The 27,014-nt window shown below is 45.6% G+C and overlaps 1 protein-coding gene across 3 annotated transcripts in view; it reads left to right on the top strand.

Annotated features, from left to right (window-relative positions):
* Positions 1–27,014, top strand: part of UBLCP1 (ubiquitin like domain containing CTD phosphatase 1) — a 78,541-nt gene that overhangs the window by 6,532 nt on the left and 44,995 nt on the right. For all 3 annotated transcript variants that reach the window (XM_085871225.1, XM_085871227.1, XM_085871226.1), the window contains 3 exons: positions 17,525–17,699; positions 19,359–19,450; positions 19,532–19,617. In XM_085871225.1, the coding sequence (XP_085727351.1) occupies positions 17,546–17,699; positions 19,359–19,450; positions 19,532–19,617 (332 nt within the window). In that variant the 5' untranslated portion in view covers positions 17,525–17,545. The remainder of the gene's footprint in view (positions 1–17,524; positions 17,700–19,358; positions 19,451–19,531; positions 19,618–27,014) is intronic.

The raw sequence follows: 27,014 nt of genomic DNA on the forward strand, positions 1-27,014 counted from the left end.
AAGGGAAGCTGCACAGGAGGTACTCCCACGGAGTGGGTTTTCAGATTTTTTTGCGTTTTTGTGTTTTGCAGAATGAAGGGGTTTACGGTGGCCGGAGTGCAAATCCTGTCACCAACCTCCTAATAAAAAAAGTAACCCAACTGCAAGAGGACGTCCGCAGACACAGTTGGGCACTAGATATGGATGGCCGTTGGCTCACAAGGAGCTCCTCCGCCCTTTGACAGGTTTTGTTTTTAATCCTGCTGGGTGTCCATATCCAAATACCCTCCTCACCAGAAAACCTGGTGGGGGAGACGGTTTAGTCGCCGACAACCCGACCATGGAACAGGTTAGTACAGGTTTACATGGTACCTGTAGCAGGTCACAGATATAACCTGACCTGACTGGGAGCTATATATATATATATATATATATATATATATATATATATATATATATATATATATATATATATATATATATATATATATATATATATATATATATATATATATATATATATATATATATATATATATATATATATATATATATATTGTTACGGTTGTGGAAATTCAAAGAACATCATTCAGGTATTCCAGACATCAGTTGTGTCGATAAGTCTGTGTTCAGATAGATTTCCCCACTGAGGTCTCGAGGGGATTACTCGTGTAACCGGGCTGTGATCTTTGAGGTAGTGTTTTCTTTTGCTATCTTTATTTTGGACCAACCGCATCTCAACAACCACAGCCACCTTCTCCACAACTGCCTCCACCACAACCACCACCAACGACATCTCCACAACGCCAACCATGACATCTCGCAATCTCCTCAACAACCTCTCATCAACCATCTCCACAACGACCACCACGACATCCCCTCACCACCTACGCCACAACAAACATCGCCTCACCTTCATCTCCATTGCCCCGCCATCTTTGCGCCAGCCACGGCGAATTCCCCACGAACAACATCTCTGCCACCAGACGCGGGAACTCCTTCGTTGGGGTGAAGGTCGATGATTTCACCCACGTCCGCTCTCTCTGAGCTTCGCGACAATTCGGATCAAAAGATCGAAAGGGGCGGAGCCAGCGGGGGGTCAGAGGTGAGAGATCGGAGATCAAAACCTCGCCTTACGGATCCAATATAAGGGCGCGCAGAGACGCCAAGCGCGCAGTTGTGTGGAGCTGGGTCAGTCTGGAGTCTGCAGTCGGTGAGGAGCTGGAGTGAGCGGAGGAGACTGGAGCTCGGAGCGCGGCCTGCCGTGCCGTGCCATGCCGTGCCGAACCGAACAGTGGGTCGCTGGAGAGAGGCCGGAGAGGAGTCGCCAACCAGCGGCATAACAGTCCGAGGTGATCGGGCCCCGGGACAGTCCAAACGACGCTGAGGAACGGGCGGGCTCTTAAGAGAGCATCAACTCTGAAAGACCAAAAGCCCGTTCGTTCCTCTGAGGCATTGTCGACTAGGCCCGATCGACCGGGCCGCACGACGAGGCCTGGACCGAGCCGCGGTCACGCCAGCTGCCGTTTGGACGGGACGTCGAGGAGCGCCCAGCGAGTCGCCACCAAGGTGACAGGTAACTAGCGCAGTGTCTCGGAGCTTTTGCGGTCTTCACAACTCCGTGACTTATAAAGACCCACGAGGTCCAGTTCTGCCCCCTTGCCTTTTCTGGGGTTTTTTTCTTTGCATGAATGATGTGGTGCCAAGTCCGTAAAGTAGAACTGTTAAGTGCATGTAAATAAATAATAATAGAACGGCTGTAGGCTTTGTTACTCGTTTTGTCCCATACGTGCATTGGTTGCATACATGACTGCATGACTGCTTACGGGTGTGAAATAAATGTCATGGTTTAAATGTATACCCGTTCGTTGCGTCCTTTCCCTCATTGAACTGCCATAATTGAGTTCGGAATATCGCTGGCTTTTTAATAGCCGATTAAAGAATCGGGTCCAACGGGGCTTCGCGATAATACCCCGCTCGGTTATCACAAAACGGAGTGAGCTGCTGAAGCGGCTCGTTTCCAAGCAGGCCCTGTTGAGGTACAGTCTCTCGGTGGTCTGCCCGTGTGATTAATTTGGTAAAACGACCATTCAGCGATCGGACCCTGTAGCGCGGGTAGAGTATTGACAAGGCTGTGGTGTGATTAGGGACACACCCGTAGCTGGATTTCGGCGTTCCGAAAGCTGCGACTCGGTTTGCCCGTTCGGTGGACGAGAGTGGCCGCCATTGGCTAAAAGCGGTCGCCCGCACGCCGACGGGCGTGAAGCCACAACAATATATACATATATATATATATATATATATATATATATATATATATATATATATATATATATATACATATATATATATATATATATATTGTTACGAATTTGGAATTCAATTGCACACAACATACAGGTTCCCTTAGTCAGCTATGTCGATAAGTGCATGTTCCCAAGATAGCTCACCTTCCATTGTTTAAATGTTTTGAAATCGATTAGATGCGCTGCGGATCGATTTAATAGTTGGGGAACGAAACAATGGAGACGTCCCTCCTCCTCTTCTGCAAAAAGGAAGAAAAACCCGACCATCCCGTGACGTCAACAACTCCCTCCCACCCGTGGTTGAGCGGGGGTGGATCACGAGGGCATGAGTCACGCCGGGGGAGGGGGTGCAAAGGATAAAGAGGAGATTCTTTCTTTGTTCATGTGGGAGTCCCGTGGTTGGGCTGAGTTCGTCGGAGTCCCGTGGTCGGGCTGAGTTCATGGGCAGAGTTCGTGAAGAGTCCTGTTCTGAGTCCCGTGGGCAGAGTTCTTGTGCTGAGTCCCGTGGGAGGAGTAAGCTTTTTTGCTTCGGAGAGAGCAGTCGTTCAGGCATCGGGTCCTGCTTGGCTTGAGGCCTTCGGAAGCTTTTTGCTTCGGCTGGCTCAGTGAGCTTAGGCTGCTGCTTTGTTTTGGAAGGAACTTGAGCCGGTTGTTCGGCTCGAGCTGCGAGTGGAGGCTTCTTCATCTTCTTCCTCTTCCTCTTGGTTCGTGGAGCTTGTCGTTCTCCATTTTGTTTCCCGGCTTGGTGCGACGCGTTGGCCTCTTCTTGGAGTTGGTTCCTCGGGGGGAGCAACGCCTCGACAGGAAGGATCGGCGCCTCATCTCACCGGCACGTGTTGAGAAGTGCGGGAGGATTCGCGGGAGCTCGGGAAGGAATGCGGCTCACGGCGATTTTGATCCCGCTCGCTCTCGCTGGAGCCTGGGTCCAGACAAGTTGAAGACCACACGAGGTGGAAAAGTTCGAGTCAAGCTCTGAGTTTCAGCTCACCTGTCCTTCGAGCTGGAGCTCGTGATTAAAGGCCTCGGCCACCGTTTCGTGCGCGCGCATACGTACGTGTGTCCGTGGGCCCGTCTCATAAGTAGGACCTGCTGTTAAGTGTAAATGACTCTACATAATAAGTAGACGGTTGTAGTTCTTTTGTCGTGCTTTTGTTGCTTGTATAATTGCAGACTTGTTTTGCCTTATTTAATTGTATATATGTTTCATTATAATAGATGTCCTTGTATGAATGTAAACCTGCTCGTTTTGTCCATTCCCTCATTGACTGAACATTTAGTGTGTTGGGAGTTAGAAAGCCGTTCATTTGCCGTCATCGGGGGACATTTGGACCGACGGTTCTCGGCGATTACGCCGCTCGGAATCGCGCATGGACAAGCTCGCCTCAGCGGTTTGTTCCGTATGAGATCTGTCGAGGGTGGAATACCCCGGTAGTTGGATCACGTGGGATTTAGATACCTTGAAGATTGGAAATCGACCCTACCCCACGTGATCTGCAGATTGGCGTATTTCGGTTCTTGTACAAGGACCCGTCGCTCGGAGTTATCCGGGCGGCGATCTATATTCCGGGCGATCGGTCGGGCCGACTCGATTTTCGGCTCCGTTAAGAGCGGTCGGTTGGCGGCTGACCCCCGGCTTGTAACTATATATATATATATATATATATATATATATATATATATATATATATATATATATATATATATATATATATATATATATATATATTTCCAGCAGTGTGTGTGTGACCGCTGTTTCTCGACAACCTCTGGTCCGATCTAATTGAAACTTGCCAGGTATATTGCTGGGGACCTGAGGAATGTGCCTTTTCATGGTTTGATATTAATCGGACAAGTGCTTCCCAAGTTATGGCCATTTATTTACCAAACCAATGGCAAGACACGTTGTTGTGTGGGCGTGGCCGATGGGGAAGGGAAGCTCAGCCGCGTTCCCCATTACGGGTTACAACGTACAGACTTCCAGAGAGTGATGACTTCGTGTTTTCTAATAATTTCTTCTGCGCATTTATAGATTAGCACAATGGCCCAAGTTATGATCGTTTTCATTTTAGACGGTGTATAAATTTCGGGAACATCAGAGTGCTCGTATGCTCCGAACCAGGAAGTAAATTTTTTTCTCTCTCTTCTCTTCTCTTTTTGTTTTTCCTTGCCACGACATTGCGAAAAGGTAAAATACATTGGCGCTAATTGAATAATTGGGTATTAAAACTAAATTGCGAATAATCGTAACTGCGAATAATATCGAACTTCCGGGTCACGCACATACGGGCACGCGAGAGCGAAGAAACGGCCTGTGTGGTTTATTTATTTATTTATTTACTTATTATTATTTATATATATGTATATTTTTTTTTTTACGGGCACGTACTAGTATATATAATGTTACACCTCCCTTCTCAATGAAGAGTAGGATCATACATTGTCAAAGTGTTGCCAATTGAACAATTAGCGTCCACAAAGCTTTAGCAACATGTTCAACTACTTGTTGACTTGCAATGCTACCAGAAACCAAGTTTGAGTGAAATTTAACCAACTTCGTATGTCAGGTGTTTCAGTACAAGTCTGCAATGGTCATAAACACCAGTTCACAAGATGTTTATGGATTTAACAAACAAAATCTTTATACTTCTGAAACTTAATCTCATGCCCTCGTCTGGCACACTGCATGGTTGGACGCATGTGTGTTGCAGAGTGCGTACAGTCCGGTGTGTAATGTTCTCTTGCTGGTGTAGATGGTTGTAGCATACCCGCGCTCCACTGTTCATGTCTACATGAGTGGTATTGCTCGTCGCAGCAGGTTCTTACTCATGAGCGGTCACGACGTCATCTTCAGAGGTCATGAGAACTGGTGGTGGCTCATTGGTTCTCAACAGATGACGTCTGCTCCTACGTAAACCACTCCCAATGCCGTTGTCAACCCAGTATCATCTGGGGTGCGAATCCACTTTGGTAATGATGGCTGGCTGCCAGGTGTTTTTCCTCCTGATGCGAACTGTCACCCAGCTGCAGGTTAGCCAGCGATCTTGCCGATTTGTCACGGTGGACTCCTGTTTCAGCTTCTATTGCATCAACTGTGCTTTGGGATCGACTGTTGCTGGTTTGAGCAGCTGCTTGGTGACTGGTATCTTGGATCTCAGAGTCCTGCTCATTAAGATCTGTGCCGGCGAGAATGATGTACCTGTGATAGGGGTGTTTCGGTTCTTCAGAAGTGCCAGGGTAAATGTCATCATCAGCTTTCTTCATCCTCTTGATGGTTTGGATAAAATATTCACTTTGGCCATTGGACTGGGCAAATCCAGGACTGGATGTCGACTGTTTGATTCCCCAGTTTCGTGTGAACCGCCTGAACTCTTGGCTGTCAAACGGCATATTATCACTCATGAACTCTTCTGGAATGCCATGACGTGTGAAGACCTCCTTCATCTTGGTGACGATCGTGGTGGTAGTCTTGTCCTCGATCTCCACCACCTCCGGAGACTTGCTATAGTCATCAACCACCAGGAGATGGTCTTTGCTTTGATATGTGAGGACATCGACTCCCACCTTCTGCAATGCAAGCTCAGGCATGGGTCTCAGCAGTTCCTTTGGCTGTGCATTCCTATGGCTGAGGAAAACTGCACAGTTGACCACAGTCTGTTCAATATCTGCAGTCATGTTGGGCCAAAACAGAGCACCAGCGGCCCTGGCTTTCGTTTTCTCAGCTCCCATGTGACTCATGTCGCAAAGCCAGCATCTCTCTCTTCAGTGAGCTCGGGATCACAATGTGGTCACCAACACACAGCAGACCGTCAGCAATGTGTGCCTCATCTTTGACTGGCCAGTCGTTTTGGAGGATGCTTGGAACACTGTGCTTCTTTTTTGGCCATCCCATCATGGCTGCCGACCTAACCATCTGGAGGTCAGGGTCCTCAGCAGCTGTAGCACGGATCTGCTCTTGTCTCATGGCACTCACCGGCATGTTGCGCACCAGGAAGTGAACCATAACTTCTATGTCATTCTCCATCCAGTTGTCTGATCGGTCACCAGGTAAGTATGCATGACTCAGTGTGTCGGCGACATACATGTACTTACCCGGGACATACTTCACATCTAGTTCATAGCGCTGTAATCTCAAAAGTATTCTCTGCAGTTGTGGAGTCGTGTTGCCCAGGGGTTTCTTGAAACTTGCCTCTAGAGGGTGGTGATCCGTCTGTACGTTCACTGGCTTCATGTACACATACTGGTGGAATTTGTAGCATGCGTTGCAGATTGCCAACAGTTCCTTTTCAATCTGTGCATAGTTATTTTCAGTATCCGTCATGGACCTTGATGCGTAGTGAACTGGCCGACCCTCCTGGAGCAGACAACAACCAAGCCCACTCTCGCTAGCATCTGCTTGGATTGTCACCGGCTTGGAGACGTCATCGTATCTCAGAACGGGTTCTGTTGCCAATGCTGCTTTGACTTTGTTGAGACTTTGTGTGTGTTCTGCTTCCCAGCTCCAGGCTGCGTCTTTTCTTGAGCAGTGCACGGAGCGGTGCCGTGGTCTCCGACTCATTCGGTATATATTGCGCTAGGTATTTGACCATGCCCAACAGGCGCTGAAGTGCTGGCTTGTCTTCTGGTGTAGACATGTCAGCAATCAATTGGATCTTGGACTTGTCTGGTATCAGTCCCTCTGGAGTGATGATGTTGTCCATGTACAGCACTTTGGGCACTCGGAACTGTACCTTGGTCCTGTTGAACTTCACCGGTTGTTGCCGAGCTCTCTGCATAACCTTGTGCAATATTTGGTTATGTTCTTCCATGGTTTCAGCGGCAATGATCATGTCGTCGGCGAAAACCTGCACACCCGGAATGTCGCTGGAGGCCTCCTGGTTTCTCTTGTGCATGATTTCATTTGCTGACTATGCCAAAAGGCATGCGGCAGAATCTCATCCTTCCCCAAGGTGTATTGAATGTGCACAGGTAGGAGGACTTCTCTGTCAGCTTCACATGCCAGTACCCATCAGCCATGTCAATCACTGTGAACACCTTCTTGTTCAGTTGTCTCTGCACATCACTTGGTGTAGGCATTGTATATCTCTCTTGCTTGATTGCATGGCTCAATGGCTTTGAGTCTTGGCAGATTCTCATGTGCCCATCTTTTTTTTTTTTTGGTGATTACGAGGTTACTAACCCAGTTGGTCGGCTTGTCAACCTTGGCCACGATATCACGTTTCTCCAGCTGCTCCAGAGTGTCTTTCAGCTTCTCATACTTTGCATAAGCAATACGTCTGGCTGGCTGAACAGTCGGTGTGACATCTGGATTCAGCTCAATTTCATACTCCTGCTTGTACTGGCCAGTGTCTGTGAACACATCTGTGTATTGCTCGAGCAGCCTCTCCTTGGTCAGTGGAGCATGCAGTGAATCTATATGCTTGATAAGGCCCAGCTTCTCACATGTGTTTTGCCCTAGTATGGGAACGGTGGTTTTCTCAGTTACATAGAATTTGATTCTCCAGTCCTGCCCTTTGTGCTTGCAGGGAATCACTGTTGTACCCAATGGCTGAATGTTGCCATCACCAAAAGCAGTGAGAATGACGTTGGTGGGTGTTATGGTGTGTTCAGGCATTGCAATAGTCAAGGAAGCAAGTGGGATTAGGTTTGCCTGGGCACCTGCGTCGAGCTCGATGTTCACCACACTCTGGCCAACTGCAAGCCGTTCTCGCCATCTGCCCGCAGGCCGGATGACGTCATCATCCAGGATACCGATGAGCACTGAATCTATGACCAGAAACTCTTCAGTACCTTGCTTGGGATCTGCATCCAGAAGACTTACCCTTCTTGTGCCTCCACACTTGCACGGCCCAGGACTGTGCTTCTTGCCACAGTACTTGCACACAGGCCGAGTAAGGCTTTCCTGTTGCCTTTTTGTAGGTACTGCCATGGCTCTGACTGCAAGCTTGGCCTTGGCTTGCTTGGGAAAGGTGGTGTGCTGTTGTTGCCTCTCTTTATCCACTGCATATACTTGCTTGGCACCCTTCATGCCGTCGAGCTGCTGCCTGCTTGATTCGGCGGCATGGCATATGTCCAAAACTTTCTGCAGTGCGACCTCACCTTTCCGAAGAAGTCTCTCTTTAGATCTCTCATCTTGCACACCAAACGCAATCTTTTCTCGAATCATGAGTTCCTCTTGAGGTCCGAACTCGCACATGGCTGCTTGTGTTGTGAGTTCAATGAGCCATTGGTCGATCGTCTCACCCTCCTCCTAGTCACGTTTCCAAAAACGATTCCTCTTGTACACAACGTTTTTCCTTGCTCTGCAGTAATCCGTGAACTTCCGCAGCACCAACTCGTAATCATTCACATTGTCACCCTCACCAAAGGTAAACGTCTTGTGAATAGCCAGGGAGGCCGGTCCCACCAATTCAAGTACAATGGTGACCTGCACATCAGCGTCTTTATTTGCTTGAGCTCAGCGGCCTTGAAGTAGTTGGAGAATCGTGCAGCCCACTTGTCCCATGCATCGGCAGTATTCGATGCCTTAAAATTCATTGGTTCGGGAGGCTTTAGGACTTCCATAGCGGTGTTTGGTTCACTTATCTGACACGATGTAACAGCATTGACCGTCCCGACATTAGTTGATGGAAGTTGAATGATCTTGTGGCGTCTTTTGCAAAGAGTAGTCGAGCTATCCCTGTCACCGCAGCCAAAAATCCAAATTCCTTTCCCAACCTTTGTCTAAAGTCAGGCCTGGCCAGCCGGTTTGTGAAAAACCTGGGCCAAAAACCTCCCCCAGCTAATCTTACAAGAACATGAGAATAATTGTGGCCATTAAGGTAGAAGAAGAAGAAGAAGAAGAAGAAGAAAGACTCGGTCTCACAAGTTTTTTGGCAAGACTGCAGTAGTGATGACACCGGTAGCAGTGAAGAGTATCTTCAGCAGGTTTAACTAATCATTTGCGTTCGTGCAAAACATCTCCGAAAATTATTTTTCTGACCACATGGCCTCGGTCTCGTATTCTTGACCGGACCTGAATTGTTTATCGGCTGAACTGGATGGTATTGATCGGCTGAATGGCAATGCGAGTGAGGATGGAGTGGTATTTGACCAGGAGTTTTGTTGCATTGCATCATCTGCTGGTTTATCAGTGCTTCCACATACCTTTGTCATCGTGTTTACGAGAGAGTGTTCATCTGCAACTACATCAACTGATTTATAACCATTGCAGTTCTCATCACAATGATTCCTATGTTATGCAGTCTCCAGAAAAGAACAGTACGGTACCCACGGTATATTCTCATCCTTGGACTGGTGCATTGTCATTTTGAATCTGCATTTCATGGTCTTCACGTTATCAAAGTTTTTTGTCCTTTTGTGCAGAGTCATTGGTCAAACAAGATTGTAGTCAAGTCGCAAATCGTTTCCAAAGATGAGTTTTCTTTTTCTGGTTTCCCCTCTATAATGAGATGATACTTTGCGTAAATGTAAACTTCGACCGCAAGTGTTTCTATGAAAGTGAATGTGCTTCTCCTCGTGCGGAGCTTGTACCAAGCAAAGGTGTTGATTTATACAACTTCCTTTATCATCATTTATCCAACCTTCAATGTAAATGTTTATGATCTCTTTGTTTTGGTTTATGAGGGCATTGAGCCAGATACGAACGACTCATGACCTTGTCCATCTATAAAGGACCAGCTGAACACAGTTTATAATCACCATTTCGTTGACCTTTTGTGTCCCAAGGGGCCAGCAAGAGCACGGCACAAGTCATCAACGATGCTCCACACCACCTCGACTCATTCCCACATCAAGGTGTCAAAGAAGTGAGAAATCTATGCCGGAAGAACCTCAACACATACACTCAATGTCAGCTCACTGCAGCTCTGTCATCATTTGGCCACTTGCTGATTGATATGGAGGCGAAACTTAAGCTGGCAGTGGACGAAAGACCCATCCAAATGCTATTGGTGTTTGAGCAAAATAGAAGGGCACTCGATGGAGCGCATACCTCCGCCACACAATGCCTGATCCACAAGAACATATCGGGCCCAATACATTTTTGAAATATCATGCTATTTATCGTTTTTTGGACCTATCTCTCAATGGTGAAGAATCACTTAAAAAAAAATTAAATAATTTTCGTCTCCGGATCTTCACCAAAATCGAATCAATTCGTCCTCGTCACACACCCAACCTGTCCACCAGGTTTCGTCCGAATACGTCCATAACTTTTTGAGATATCCTGCACACAAACAGACAGAAAGGGGTGAAAACATAACCTCCTTCCACCTTCCGTGGCGGAGATAATAATGAACAAGAGTTCGAGATGCATTAGCAGGCAACTTGTGTTTCAATTACAGTCCAGAAGCAAAAATGCCCGACATAGAATCCCTGCGACAGGACGGCAGTGTCAGCAACACCAACCTCAGCCCAGTCTAAGTGGTGCTCATGAGCATGGAACTTCCCCATTTTGGATTGAGCAAACTGAAATCAGTAATGCCTGGAAATATTAGTTTAGGTGTGAAGTATTGGTTTGGTTTAGGTTTAGGTTTAGGTGTGCGTCATTGACATATTAGTTTAGGGAGGGTGCTTCAAACTGCAGTGCATTGATTAATACACAAATTGTAGCTTGTTATGAACATCTTTGGCTGTACGATTGATTCGTCTATTTCAGCTGAGTGTCACACATGGCAGCTTTCACGTGTTTTAAAAGCTGCAGCCTGATCATGATCATATAATGTATGTGTATATATATATATATATATATATACACATATATATATATATATATATATATATATATATATATATATATATATATATATATATATATATATACATATATATATATATATATATATATACATATATATACACGGTCGAGGCTTATGGAGGAGCAAAACGTCAAAGGACAAGTTCGCAAACTGCCAAAAGGTATGGGGGTGGGGGGGGGTGGGATAGACGTACACTTGAAGTAGGAAAAGATAATAAACAAAAATACGTAACAATTGTCCAGAGGAACGAAATGGAAAAGTTATCCTCGTGTGTAGAAGAGATCATGGGTGAGTCCATGAGGTCGTGATGGGTAGCACATTTGATAAGACTGAAGTGAGGAGGTTGAGAAAATGGATACAGTGAGACTATTCCATAATCCGGAGAGTAAGGGGATAAATTAATGCAGGTTGTGACCAGTCTGGACTCTTATATACATATATATATATATATATATGTATATAAGACTCTTATACATATATATATATATATATATATATATATATATATATATATATATATATATATATATATATATATATATATATATATATATATATACACGGTCGAGGCTTATGGAGGAGCAAAACGTCAAAGGACAAGTTCGCAAACTGCCAAAAGGTATGGGGGTGGGGGGGGGGTGGGATAGATGTACACTTGAAGTAGGAAAAGATAATAAACAAAAATACGTAACAATTGTCCAGAGGAACGAAATGGAAAAGTTATCCTCGTGTGTAGAAGAGATCATGGGTGAGTCCATGATGTCGTGATGGGTAGCACATTTGATAAGACTGAAGTGAGGAGGTTGAGAAAATGGATACAGTGAGACTATTCCATAATCCGGAGAGTAAGGGGATAAATTAATGCAGGTTGTGACCAGTCTGGACTCTTGGAGGGTTAGTAGGTGATGGTTAACTACTTCCCAGCAGTAGTTAGAGCATTTGGACAGGATGCTAGCGATAGCTCGCCTATTGTTCACGAAGCACACCTTGGGATCTTTAACGTCCTCCAACTAATGTTAGCAGATGGGATTCCCTGTTTAACGTCCATCCGAGGGACAGCAACCGCGTTGATGGAATACCCAGCCTGTGAAACACTGAGATGACAGTTTATAGCTGGTTCGGGATTCAAACCACCCAGGTTAGACAGCTCAGAGGCAAGTGTGCATACCTCTTATGGGGCATCCTGCTTTGTAGTACTGTTGTTTATTTCCATTTATAAAATTATGACATTGAAATTTTTTTTTGTGTGCAATTTATTTATTACCTTTGTCAGAGGGTTGTGCATTTGGGTCTGTCTGTCTGTCTGTCTGTCTGTCTGTCCGCACATAATGTGCTAATGTAGGCCATCAATGCCACCAGATGGTAGCCAGTATTATACATTATCTTTGTTTTGTTTTTTTTCAACGGAGTACTGGTATCCAGAAAATATCCCCTATAGGACAATTGTTGACGGATGCACGCACGCAGGCTGGCAGGCAGGGATGGATGGATCGATGGACGGAAGGACACACCTGGGCAGGGATGGACGGATGGGCGGGAATGGACGCACGTAGACAGGGATGCACGGACGCAGGCACGCTGAGACTGAGCTGCTTTTATTAGGTCATCTCTACCGAGATTACCGAATAAAGCCGGACCAAATGTACGTCCGTACGTCCGTCAACAATTTTTCTTTCCGATCTTGATGAAACTTAGTATGTGGGTAGAGGTCGATGAGTGTTGCACAACGATATAACTTTTATCCGGGTTCGAGGTCAGGTACGAGGTCACGAGGTCATGTAAGTTATAAAAATCGCCATTTTCAAAACCTATCTAGTCTGCCATTCTACAAGATATTCGGCAACTGTTTATCGATTATGATAAAATATTATCGATAAGTAAAAAATATTATCTTGTATCTAACCGGACAGATTTTTGAATTTCCTTCCCGTTTGATCGTCACGTGATCTGGAAGATGGCCAAAAACACCGATGTGATTCGCAAAGAAGGAAGGAAGGAGAAATGAAATATAAATATAAAACACATTTTTAGCCTTTTATATTTATACATTTTCCGCCGAAGGTGCAAAAGTTTCAAAACCCGAAATGTAAACGTCGGCATTTATTTTCAAAATATAATTTCGTGCGCGCGCCAAAATGCTGAGTCATCTTTAACCAAACTGCGTAGTAGAACTGTGCAGTAGTCCGGTCATGGCGTCTGAGCAGTGGCCAGCGTGGTTCAGATTGACTGTGGTTTCTGGGGCGAAGGTGATTGTTAAGAAGTATGTCTGCGGTATAAATTCGAGTGACTGTATTGGTGATTTCATCACCCAACGTCTTGACAACGAATATTCTGGCCGAACGATTGCATCAATTCAGTGCATCAGCAGGGATAATTCGCAGGCTCCTCTCGATCGTGCCGATATCTAACATAATCACCGGCGGACATTGGGCTGCAGGCTGTGGGGCGAGATCCCGGATGAGGGGATGTGATAAATTATGCTACATGCTTCGGGCTTTCTGATTAATATATCAATGAGTACATTCCATAATTAATGAATCTGGCATACAAACTGTTTTTTTCATACCTGACATGTTACTTTGTGCAGTGTCACGAAACTTCTGTGGAATTAATCATTAATGAATTTGCTCGCTCCAACGATTTTTCAAACCTCAATATCTCTATAAATGCTTGACCAATTTTCATTCTGAAAGTTGCATTATAATCAGTGAAGAATAATCTACAGGATTATCATAATCTCCGAGAGCTAAGCCTATTTTTTTCGTTTTTTTTCTACAACCGGAAGTGAAATGTCCCCAGATAGTGGACGGACTGGAAAACCACGTATTGCACTTACTGGTGATTCTGATGTGTTAATCTGGGTACTAAATGAACAATACATATTTCTTAATTATGTCATTAGTAGTATTATCCTAGTGTATCTCTGAACTTTTTCAATCTAAACGGTTATTTTGGACTTTTCGCGGTTACCTGAACTGAACATTGAGAACTTGTGGTATTATAGAGATGACCGTCACCCCGACACGGGGGGTAATTTATATTATATAGTGCCGATAGAAAGTCTACACCCCCTTTCAAAATTTTCACCTTTTGTTGTCTTATAGCCTGGAATTAATTTGCATTAAATCAGACTTTTCCCACCTTTATTTCCACATCATAACCCACAACTTCCAAATGAAAAACAAATTCTACACATTTCAGAAAATTAATTAAAAATACAAAACGAGTTATCTTTGTTGGATGTTTTTCCTCTGGGATTTTTCTGTATTTTGCTTCATCCATTTTCCCTTCAATCCTGACAAGTGCCCCAGTCCCTGCTGATGAGAAACATCTCCATAACATGATGCTGCTACCACCATGCTTCACATTAGCGATGGTGTTCTTTGGGTGATGTGATGTTCTGTGCTGGGTTTGCACCAACCATAAGATTTTGCATTTCGGCCAAAAAGTTCCATCTTGGTTTGGTCAGACCACAAAACTTTTTGCCACATGGTTTCAGAATCTACAGAGTGGTTTTGTGCATACCTCAAACAGACTTGAGGTGGGCTTTTTTGAGTAATGGCTTCCTTCTTTTCCCCTACCGTACAGGGCAGACTTGTGGGGTGCTTGGGATATTGTTGTCACATGCACACAGTGACCAGTCTTTGCCATAAAGCCATGTAGCTCTTTCAATGTTGCCATTGGCGCCTTGGTGGCCTCTTTGATCAGTCTCCTCCTTGCTTGGTCATCCAGTTTGGAGGGATGGCCTGATCTAGGCAGGGTCTTGGTGGCACCACACGCATTCCACTTTTTAATGATTGTCTTGACTGTGCTCCAAGGGATATTCAAGGTCTTTTGAAATATTTTTATACCCATCCCCTGATTTGTGCCTTTCCACAACTTTATCTCGGAGGTCTTTTGAAAGGTCCTTGGTGTTCATGGTTGAGTCTTTGCTGTGGAATGCACTACCCAACAGAGGAAACCTACAGGAAGAGCTGATTTTTATTCTGAAACAAGAAGGGCACTCGGTAGAGCGCACATCTCGGCCAAGTAATGGCTGATCCACGAGAACATATCAGGCCCATTACATTTTTGAAATATCATGCTATTCAGTATTGTATCGTTTTTGGCCCTATCTCTCAATGGTGAAGAATCACTTACAAAATTAAACAACTCTCATATCCGGATTCTGATATTCAGCAAAAATCGAATCAATTCGTCCTTGCGACACACCCAACCTGTCCACCAAGTTTCGTCTGAATCCATCCACAACTTTTAGACATACCGTGTTATTATATAATTTTTAGCCCTGTCGCTAAATGGTGAAGAATCACTTTAAAAATTCCAGTAGTCAGATCCAGATCTTCACCAAGATCTAATCAGTTCATCCTTTTCACACACCCAATCCGTCCGCAACTTTTTGAGATATCCTGTACACAAACAGATAGAAAGACAGAAAGGGGTGAAAACATAACCTCCTTCACCCTCGGTGGTGGAAGTAATAATCAGAATCACTGCAATTTAACACAGGTGGAGGCAAATTGACTTGTGTGATTTTGAAGGCGATTGGTTACACCTGAGCTAATTTACAATTACTATTGTTACGTTTGAGGGGGGGGTATGCATTCAAAGGGTAATTAGGATGTTTAATTAGGTATGCCATGCTGTTCGAGTGTACCAGGATCTCGATGTAATAAGTAGCAATTCAGTGGTGATAAGTTGTCTAGTAAATGTCCATTTCTTCAAGGGGGAAATGATAATTGTCACGTAATTAGATAGGGACATGGGATAGGGTAAGTGTGTCTGCGTAAACCCCTTTTAGTAGTCCCTGGAGGCTTGCCGTGACGTCACAGGACAGTGCTGCGGATGGCTCCGCCCCGTGATCACGATTGGCGGAAGGCGACGGCGCAGGGCCAATAAAACGGCTCGATTGGAAGTGACGAGGACGGGAGGATGAAAAGGTTCTGTTCGGGGTCGAAAAGGAAGAGGAAGAAGATCGGTACAGAAAAACCGTTCTGGTGGAGGCTGTTGTGCTGGGAGCGTGCTGTGTTGTTGCGCTGATTCGGCCCTGGTTTCATCGTGTCTCGAGGCCTTCCTGAGCCTCGTGCCTCAGCTCGGTTGGCTCTGGGGTTCTGCTGGCTCTGAGTACAGGGTCGAACGGCGGGCGGACCTGCCTCCCTCTCCTGCTCGCAACTTGGCGCCAGAACTGGTTCCCTGGCGGCTGTGAGCGGACTTGGGCCAGGACCAGGAGGTCGACAGCACCACGGTGTCTCCTGCCCCTGACGAGCGCAACGCCAGCTCGTCCGACGCCAATCCAGGGACTGTTGCGTCACCACCACGGTCCAGCCTGACCACCAGGACCAGCTACGGTGTGTGTGTGTGTGTGTGTGTGTGTGTGTGTGTGTGTGTGTGTGTGTGTGTGTGTGTGTGTGTGTGTGTGTGTGTGTGTGTGTGTGTGTACCTGGCGCCTTAGAGGGTTTGAGATTTGTATATTCATTGGAATTGTCTGTTTTCCCCACGCCCGAACCCACACCACCATCCCGTCGAATCGCCCCGGATCCCTCTTCTTGCCGAGTCTTGTTATTTCTGGTTAGAGAAATAAACGTTATCAACTCAGTGAAAAGCGACTCGTGCCACCTTCCTCGTCCCGTTTGCGGGAAAGCGATTGAAACTGCCATCTTTGGGTTATAAATAAATAAACCGCCTCCATCGTTTCGGCTCATTCTACGTTGGCGGGACTGTTCAAGTCCCGTGGACGTCACACTATTATAAGGAGGGTGGACACTTCTCCAACCAAGATATTCTAGTTTTGTATTTTTAATTTTATTTTCTGAAATGTGTAGAATTTGTTTTTCATTTGGAAGTTGTGGGTTACGATGTGTAAATAAAGGTGGGAAAAGGCTGATTTAATGCAATTTAATTCCATGACATAAGGAAACAAAAGGTGAACATTTTGAAAGGGGGTGAACACTTCTTATGGGCACTGTAGATGTACAACTAGAATGCAAGTACATCTATAAAGTATGTAGTACAGTAATAGAATCCAATTACGTCGAGAAAGGATGTACTATTAAGAGCATAAGTCCATCTATAAAGTATCTATCGTAGTAGAGTACTGTCCCTTGAGGGTCTGCGATCTCTGATTGCCCTTTCTACTTTATTTTGCTTTTATTTGAAATTGTCCGGCAATGTTCACAGTTCCTCTTTATTCCACTGCAGAACATCTTCAACTGCAGTATTTTAAAATGTCATTGTTACAATCAATAATTATTCCGTGAATAACGTCGACTTGATCGTACATGTTTATTAAGATGACAAACAATAGAGATTGTTTGGCTCGTGCTGTTGCCCGAGTGCTTGCTGTGACCTTGCCTTTTGATTCCATTAGCCGTTTAATCGCACAATAATGTAAAAAAAAAAAACGTGCTTGAACAATTAGCACTGCAGATAAAAGATGATTGTACACAGTTGACGTTGACATTTATGAACCGCAACTTCTCTCAGTGGTGCAGATGTCGTGACGAGATGGATGTATCTGTCATCATCAAATGGAATGGGCAGGAGTTTCCTATTGTGTGCCTTGGCGCTGAGGACACCATAGCGGAGCTGAAGGTCGTGGTGCAGAAGGCCACAGGGGTGTTGCCCCAACGACAGCGCCTGCTGGGCCTCAAGTATAAGGGTGAGCACTTTAGTATGTAAAAGAGGTGGATTCGTGTGTCCAAATGTTTTATTTCTTCCTTTTTAGGTCATCCCTTCGAGCATGACCTAATAATATGGGTGTCGATGTCCTTCGATCCGTCCGTCCATCCGTTCACAATGAAGTTGAAGCGGGAGATCTGGTCATTAGTGATCCTGATAGAGGTCGATGAGACGTACACGATGGTATGACTTTCAAGGTCACCGAAGGTCAAGGTCAAGGTCACGAGGCCTTTGAAGTTGCGAAAATGACGATTTTCAAATTCTATATCCTCCGCCATTTCTCAACCGATCTTGAATTTGATTGTAGCAAATGAATCTATGTGACAATATCTAAATTTTGATCAGGCCGGATTTTCGATATTTGCTTTCGTTTTCGTGTCACGTGACTTCAAAGTTGGCAAAAAATGCAAAAATGACGATTTTCAAAATCTATCTCCTACGTTTCTCAGGCAATCTTGAATTTGATTGTGGCATATGAATCTATGGGACAATATCTAAATTTGGTTGGGCCGGATTTTCGAATTTCGCTTTCGTTTTCGCGTCACGTGACTTCAAAGTTTGCAAAAACTGCCCTACCTTCAGGAGGCTATATATTCTCTACTGGGCATGGTAAAAGTTAGTGAATGGTGTCATTGCATAGCAGCTGACCTTGTATATTTATACATTTTCCGCCGAAGGTGCAAAAGTTTCAAAGCCCGAAATGTAAACGTCGGCATTTATTTTCAAAATATAATTTCGTGCACGTGCGCCAAAATGCCGAGTCATCTTTAACCAAACTGCGCAGTTCGAGCTGCACAGTGGAGCTGCGCAGTAGTCTTCGGTCATAACTGAACATTGAGAACTTGTGGTATTATTTCTCGCAGAGATGACCTCCCGCACGGGGGGTAATTTTTTTTTCTTTTCCTGTCATCATCTGGTTATGCAACGACTGTTTGATGAAGAATCTGAAGGTGGACAATCTTGTTTCCAAAAGAATACCTTGGTGTATTCAAGTCCATAGGTCTTTAGATGCTTGGTGCAAAACGTCCTTTGTGCCAGATGACAGTTTGTTACATCCACCACCGGAGGTTGACGGAGGTTATGTTTCCATATCTGTCAGGATATCTAAAAAAAGTTGTCGATGGATTCGGACGATATTCAGTGGACAGGTTGTGTGACGAGGCCAAAATTATTTTGATTTTGGTGAAAATCTGGATACCAGAATTTTTTTTAAGCGATTCTTCACCATTGAGAGGTAGGACCAAAAACAATATCTCAAACCGTTGTAAATGGATTATGAGAAAACTTCGATGAGTGGGTAAGTGACGAGCACAAGCCGATTAGATTTTGGTTAAAATTCGGATGCAGATCCGGCCTGTTGGGATACAAAATGTAAACGGTTCAGCCTGGCGGAGGTATGTGCTCTAGTGCTCTACCGAGTGCCGATCTAGTTGTATCTGGAAATTTATTTTGCCTTTGCTCCAGAAAAGGTCCAAGCATTGATGCGTCATTCGTTATATCCTACATCACACCATGAATACCTTGTTACTGGAACCCTCGAGAATTGGGAAGCCATGATTGTATATGATTGTGTAACTTTTTGAGAGTAACACTTCAATCTTTCTATAAAGATTTCAATTTTGTATTTTTTTTCCTTTAGGTAAGGTTGCGGAGGATGATGTAAAGTTGGGCCTTCTTAAACTGAAGCCAAACATGAAAGTGATGATGATGGGCAGTCGTGAAGAGAGCCTGGTGAGCTATAAGGACCGATGTCGTAATTATCACGATAGGAATTTGTTCGGTGTATCATACCAAGTTGTGGTGTTTTCACAGGAGGAAGTGTTGGCACCACCTCCTCAAGATGATGATGTTATCAATGACTTTGATATTGAAGAGGAGGTCATCGAAGTGGAGAAACGGTGAGGAGTGTGTGAGATTAGAAGGTAGAACGTGAAGTTGCAGACATTGCTTGCCAGATCAAAAGTTGTATAAGTAGTTGCTGCACCATTGACGTTAATTATTTAGTCATCAATGGGTATTGGACCAGGATTCAATTATGTGTTTGACCCACTGGTTGTATCATTACTGAAGTACTGCTGTGCTGTCGACAGAATGCCTACCCCTTGTAGGTGAGAGCAGGAATTTTGTGAATTATCTTGAGTTATGGAGACTGCTCACCAAATCTTCATCGGAAGACACAGTGGGATCTTTAACTCCGCCAGGAACTGCTAGCAGAGAATTTGGTGCTCCGCTGAAAGATGGCACACTCGATGCAATGTGATGCATGTGAAGTAACAGTGCGACAGTTTATCGTTTGGTCTTGGGAATATGGGACTTTTGAAATGACGTATGAATGCTAATGCACCCTTTCACGCATGCGTTACAGTGACTCGCTTCTGCAAGCATGGGCACATTTAACCTGCCGTTGCTAGGGTGAAATCTGTAAGTCAAATAGTTTTTTTTTAACAGTTTTCAGGACTTGCATGAAAGACGGGCAATCTCGAAATGGTTAACCGTAATTGTTTTCCCTGGATGTAAATCGGATTCGCAGTATGGAGGAAATACGAGACATACCCATGAATAAGAGGTGTCGAGTTCCTACCATTTCCTGTTAATACAAGCGAGTGGTGGCAGGAGATAGAACACACGCACACGCACACGCACACGCACACGCACACACACACCTTTCCTTTTACAAATAGAAGTAAAAAAATCTAGTTTATTTCTCTTGTGGCCCCTGAAACAAACAAATACAGTAAGTCGTCGATTTACGCCCTATGCGACTTACGACTGATCGACTTTACGACCACGCCCGCGACTGCAATATGTACTGTATGTCTGGCCACGACTGTTCCGCGTCTGGCAGCGCGAGTGTTTCCCAGCTGGTCGTACGACAGTTTCCGCCCCAACGCCCGGCAGTGCTAGCGTGTTAGCGTGGTCTCTGTGTCGCGCAGTTTATCTTTATCCGTTTGTCTTAAAAATTTCACTTCAAACCCCCAAGATGTCTACCAAGAGGAAATTATCTTTGTCTACTCCTCAACTTGCCAAGAAGGAAAGAAAGGCCATTGATCTCGCCACGAAAATGCAGGTGATCAAAGAGTACGAAGGAGGAAAGAAAGTGAATGTGATCGCACGTGATCTTAAGTTATCACACTCTACTGTGTCGACGATTTTGAAAGATAAAGGAAGGATTTGTGAAGCTGTGAAAGGTTCTACACCCATGCGATCGACAGTTCTAACGACGCAACGGACCGGGCCCATCCACGAAATGGAGAAATTGCTGCATGTTTGGATGGAAGATAAGATCCAAAAATGGACACTTTTAAGCCTTTTTACTGTGCAGACGAAGGCTAGAAGTTGATTTCAGACTTTGAAAGAGCATGCCGGAGAACACTACAGTCAAGAATTTGTAGCGAGTACTGGCTGGTTCAAAAGATTCAAGAAAAGATTCCAAATTCATAATGTTCGAGTGATTGGAGAAGCAGCGAGTGCAGATGAGGAAGGAGCTCGTAAGTTTGTTGAAAGTCTGGATGAAATAATTATGCAAGAGGGGTATCAAGCAGAGCAGACTTTCATTGTGGATGAGAAGGGATTGTTTTGGAAACGGATGCCAACACGCACTTACATCCACAAAGATGCCAAAAGCCTGCCTGGATTTAAAGCATTTAAGGATGGGCTGATAAAATAAAGGTTGGCCGACTTTCGACCAAATCGACTTGCGACTGGTCGGTTGTAACCGATTGCGGCCGTAAGTCGACGACTTACTGTAATACACAAGTATTTATAACATCCCTCACATCTCCCACTTCTCCCCCTCCCCCAACACGATTAATAGTAAATATTGTTGTGGGCCGGGGGTCGGTGGCGAGAACGACCGCAAGGTGGGGAAGTTCACACTGTCTCCCACCAGACTCCCCGGAATTTATAGGCCGTCATTCCGGATAACTCCGAAGCCGGCAGGTCGATTAATCGACCGTGAAACGCCAATATCTCGACCGCGTGGCATAGGGTTAATTGTCCAGATCCAATATACCTAAGTAACCACGCAGTCTTGGCTACCGGGGATTCACGCCCTCGGAACGTCTGGCCGAACCGGATCACTCTACCAGCTACGGCTCGGATGCAGTCGAGCGGGCCTGCCCAGGACGTTCCGGCTACGATTAACGGATTATCGGGGATGAAACCCCGTCTGAACTCAGACCCGGACCAAATAAAGAAAGGACGAAAACGAAGTGGGAACATTTCTAATAAATTTATTTACAGTAAATAAAAGACAAGTGAGGTGAGACTTAAAGCGAATCTGCAGTGCAGTATTTACAATGATCCAAGAACACTTATTCAGTTCTACTTACAGACTGGCCCACATGTAGAAACACACACAAAAAGAAAAGAAAACCCCAGAGTCCTTTATTGGACCCTCCAGCCGATGAGAGAGACGAGCTGGGGGTCAGAGTTCGGTTGGGTACCTGGCCGTCGGAGAAAGGGGGGTACTCCGTGCTGTGGCACCTGCCAATGGTCGTCGCCCTGGTCCCAGTCGCACTCGTTCGTGGCGGAGCTCGGGTGGTGAATATTCGGGGTCCACAGAACTCCTCGCGCCAACACCAACGACAACGACCACGACAACGACAACAACCAACTGAGAAACGTGTCTGCTCGGGGATATATCTCCTCCCACACGGGGAGGGGCCTTGGCGAGAATAATCTCTCTGTCCGTCCCTCATTGGCCCACGGCCGCACCCCTCTGGGGCAGAGTCGTTCGGAGACCCTGCATTCTCCACGTGGCTCCGCTCTCGAAGAGTAAGAGTAACAGGGTCAACGCTGAAAAGCCATACAAGAACTACGAGCTGAGGACTGGAACCGCGAGGCCCCCTCTCGGCAATCAAGATACGAGCAGCCAGCGGTTGGTGATGGCGCGTGATGAGCAGGTTGGGATGGCTCATTGGATGTAAAACCTAACTAAAGACGTCACAACGCACACATTTAATCCTCCCGCTAAACAAAAGGACGGGGTCCTGACTACACACATACTTAACGGAATAACTGACTTTTGGGACCTGAATGTTGAGTGCTCATGGTTTCCAGATCCGTAACAATATAATCATTTTTCAAGTTGATTTTAAACTTACCCTGTGCATTCACAAGCCCTGGATATGATCTTCCCACTGCTGTTTAGAAGCACCCAAACCAGATATGGTGTCTCTCTGGAAAGTCTGCCTGGTATATCTCGCTCCCATGTATATATAGCTGACACAAGATTAGTGCATTTTCACACCGTGGAAATGTTCTTTGTCGAAGTTTGTAGCCATTGTTCTGTTGGTATTGACACACGGCATCGTCTTTCCAATTGCAGATGTCCATTACGTAACTCGCCAAGCCTGCCATGATGACGGGAGGTACTCCCACAAGGATCAAAATCCATTCACTGGTCGTGATCTCTCAGGGGATTGGGCAGAATGCGCCCATCCATAGTTTGGGCCTTGCACCAGCCCACATTGTCCGGAGGTTTTGCAATATGGGCTGCTGTAACATCTCAGCCTTCTGGGTGACCTGAGAATGTTCTCCAACTCTTTTATTGTGCAGAGGCACATCCCTTTCTCTCGGGTACTTTTCCAAATATTTTTCGATTCTTTCAGAAGCTTTATGAGCCATTTTCGGTTACAATCTTTGTCACATATCCATGATATACGGAAACATGCCCCCAATTACCATTGCTGCGAAGGGTTTATGTGCATGCACACCGAGCATTTTTGTGCAGATTACGTTATTTCGAAAGTCCCGTATTGAGCCCAGACTAGACAGCTGATAGGTGAACACGCTATCCTGCAAGGCCAGCCCTACACCCTCCCTCCTCTCCCAATTAACTTTCAATCTGGATCTCATAACATGAGCGAGAAACAGGTCGCACCTAATTGAAAGTGTCAATGTATAATACATGTATTTATAATGAAACAAGCCAAACCTAGTTTGGCCAATCATTTAAATGTCCTTGTTACCTCCACCACCAAAGGTGAAGGTGAAGGAGGTTATGTTTTCACCCCTTTCTGTCTTTGTTAATTGCCGGAATCCTTCGGATTTCGGCAATTATGTTGGTCGGTTGGGTGTGTCATTCTGTGTGTCTGTCTGTCTGTTTGTTTGTGTGTTTGTTTACACTGTAGCAGCTACACCGTTTCAGCGATCAGGACCAAACTGGGTACAGACGTCGGCCATGGTCCAACTTAGCCACTTGTTGTTTTTGGTGAATCTAGGTTGGAGGTCAAGGTCACCGAAAAACCGAAATTCTAATTTTCGCAATAACGTCTGCTAAAATGGTCGTATCGACTTCAAACCAAATCCAAAATGTGCATCTTCCAATTCTGCATTCAACCATATGTCTCATTGGGGTGTCACACCAACACCCTTCTTAGCGGTCGGGGGTCGAATGTCGGGGGGGGGGGGTTGGGTCAAAACTTTCAAATTGCAGTAAAAACGCCATTTCAAGTCCGATTGACTTCCAAGTTATGATCATGACCAAACTAAGTGCTATAACTCATTAAACAGTAGCACAATCGACGTATAAGAACCAAATTGATTTCCAGGTTTTTGTTTTTTCAGAGATCATGAAGATATGACAGTTATTCCGGAAATTCCTTGCTCAACGAGCAATTTCATTTGTTTGTTTGTTTGTGTGCAGGATATCTAAAAAAGTTGTGGATGGATTCGGATGAAACTTGGTGGACAGGTTGGGTGTGTAGTCCTGACAAATTGATTAGATTTTGGTGAAGATTCAGAACTGGCTACTAGTACTCATATTTCAAAGTGATTCTTCACCATTGAGAGATCGGTCTAAAACTGATATATTGCACGATATCTCAAAAAGTTGTGGACGGATTCGGACAAAACTTGGTGGACAGGTTGGGTGTGTCGCAAAGATTCATTGATTCGATTTTGGTGAATATCCAAGTCTGGATCTGGATACGAGACATTTAATTTTTAAGTGATTCTTCACCATTGAGAGATGGGGCTTAAACGATATAGTTCTGTATCGCATGATATTTCAAAAATGTAATGGGCTCGATATGTTCTTGTGGATCAGGCATTACGTGGTGACGGTAAGCGCTCTACCGAGTGCCCTTCTACAGGGTGCCCCACAGAAAACCAGGAAATTTGGTACAGTTTATTTTAAACAAAACAAAAGCAAACTTAGATGTAGTGTCAAACGAAGATACACTTCATTATATGTTAGTTTATTGATATTGTTACGAATTCGCGCCCGCCGGCGTGCGATCGGCCACATAACTCGAATGGCGGCCGCCTCGCCCACCGGAACGGACAATTCAGTCGCCAATCGCCCACCCGCTTAGGATAGGGTTGTTCGCCAAACTCGACCAACCCAAGTACCTACGTGGATGGTTAATCGGGCGATCGTACCTCGCCGCAGGTCAGCCTAGGACATGAACCGCTTAAGCGGTCCGTTCCGTGCTACAGTGATAACCGAGCGGTGTTATCGCTGACCTCGACGGACGTGATTATTTATTGGGTGTCTAAACCCCACTGCCAATCCTTTACGTGATGCAGGATGGAGGTTCAATAAAAAGAAAGGAGACTAAGCAGAGCGCGAACAGTTCAACAAGCAAGCATTTTATTTACACACGCAGACACAAAGCAAGCACGTATACTCAGCCATACAAAATTCACAAAAAGCAAATGTAAGAAAAACAGTTAAAACCGACTATGCGCATACACACGGCAACACTTACACAGTTTTACTTGAAAGATGGCGCCACCACAAGCATTTACGCAAAAAGAAAAGGAAGAAAGCCACCCTCACAGGCAAGGAGGCAGACAAACGCTTCGACCAAATGTACGTGGATCCTGGAGGATCGGCCAGGTCCACGAGACCGGGGAGGTCTTACCCGCGTCCTCGTGACTCGATGGCGGGCAAGCGCAATGTTTGCGCCGCTGCGCCCCGACTCCGTGCCCTGGCGTGGTCGGCGTGCTCCGCACGATCGGTCTTGTTGGCACCACGTTTAGGGTGGGGGAGGAACGGGCGCCCCCTCGGCACTATCTCAGCGCGAATGGGGGGGGGGGGGAATCGTTGATGCTCAGGGAGAGGGGAATGGCTGGCCGGCTTGGGTCCTGCGACGAGTCGAGCGATCCCCCACACCGCAACCTCGTCGTCGACTGCCATCCTCACTTGACTCGGACCTGAGCTTCCTTGCCCCGACCAGCCGGCTGCAGCTCCACCGCGCGCACTTAACTTGGACTCGACCAGCCAGCCCAACAACCAACACGCAATACCCAACACGCAACCACACGAGCCACCTTGTGCTCGCATCTTTATAGGCAGCAGGACAAGCCAATATGCAAATTCCAGGATCAGAACGCAATTGGAGGAGGGGCCACGCCGCCCTCCCTGGTCAGCCATTGGTCGGGCAAAAAGGGGCGTGAACCTCCCCTGATCCGCATATTTGCATAAACGGAATTCACCGACACACACCTGGAGGCGGGGCCAAACCGCCTCTCGCTCGCCCATTGGACAGAGCAGAAGTGGGCATGAAGCATTTCTGATCCGAATTCCTCTCGCATTTGGACCCGCGGCTCGACGCGTTCGGCACCAACTACTGAACGGCTCCTGGACAGCACTACGTTTCGTGTTGACTGGTGGTGTCTGGGAATGGTTGTGAAGGAGAAAGGCGAATGTGGTGGAGGGTTTTCTGTGGTGGTTTGGTGGTTGGCGGGCATCGTTTGGGAATGGCGGTGAAGCGATGTTTGCGGGATGGAGTTGTGAAGGTAAAGGCGAAGGTGGTGGTGTTTGCGTTGTTAGCGGCTTAATGGTCGAAAATAACCATAGAGAAAGAAAAATGGCTAACTGAAGGATCGCAGCCCGAATGGATCACATAAATTCCCTCTATACAACGGGTGTGGGCTAACTACGCACGGACTTATCGAGATATCTCACCTGAGGACCCTTTATGGTGTAATGCGAATTTCCACAACCGTAACAATATGGTAAAATACGGCAAAATAAATCTCGATCTCAAATTTCCTGGTTTTCTGTGGGGCACCCTGTAGTTTGAAATGGATTTTGTCCATGCCAGACCTCATTTGATTTTGTCCATGATCACCAAGCTCACATGATGTTCATTGAATTCTCTGTCTCTCAATCGGTCCACGTAATCATGCCTTGTGTGGTTTAGAATAACAATGTTGTCCCTTGTTCTTCTTCCTCTTCCACTTGCTGTTGTTTCCTTCCCTTTCTCCTGTGTATTAGTGACAACCATTCAACAATACGAGCCGCCCATAATGAGCCATGAGTGGCAAAGCGATTCATTTTAAT

The sequence above is a fragment of the Eptatretus burgeri genome, chromosome 2 (genome assembly GCF_056783735.1).
Source record: "Eptatretus burgeri isolate ZD-2024b chromosome 2, Ebu_testis_v1, whole genome shotgun sequence".
Lineage (NCBI taxonomy): Eukaryota > Metazoa > Chordata > Myxini > Myxiniformes > Myxinidae > Eptatretus > Eptatretus burgeri.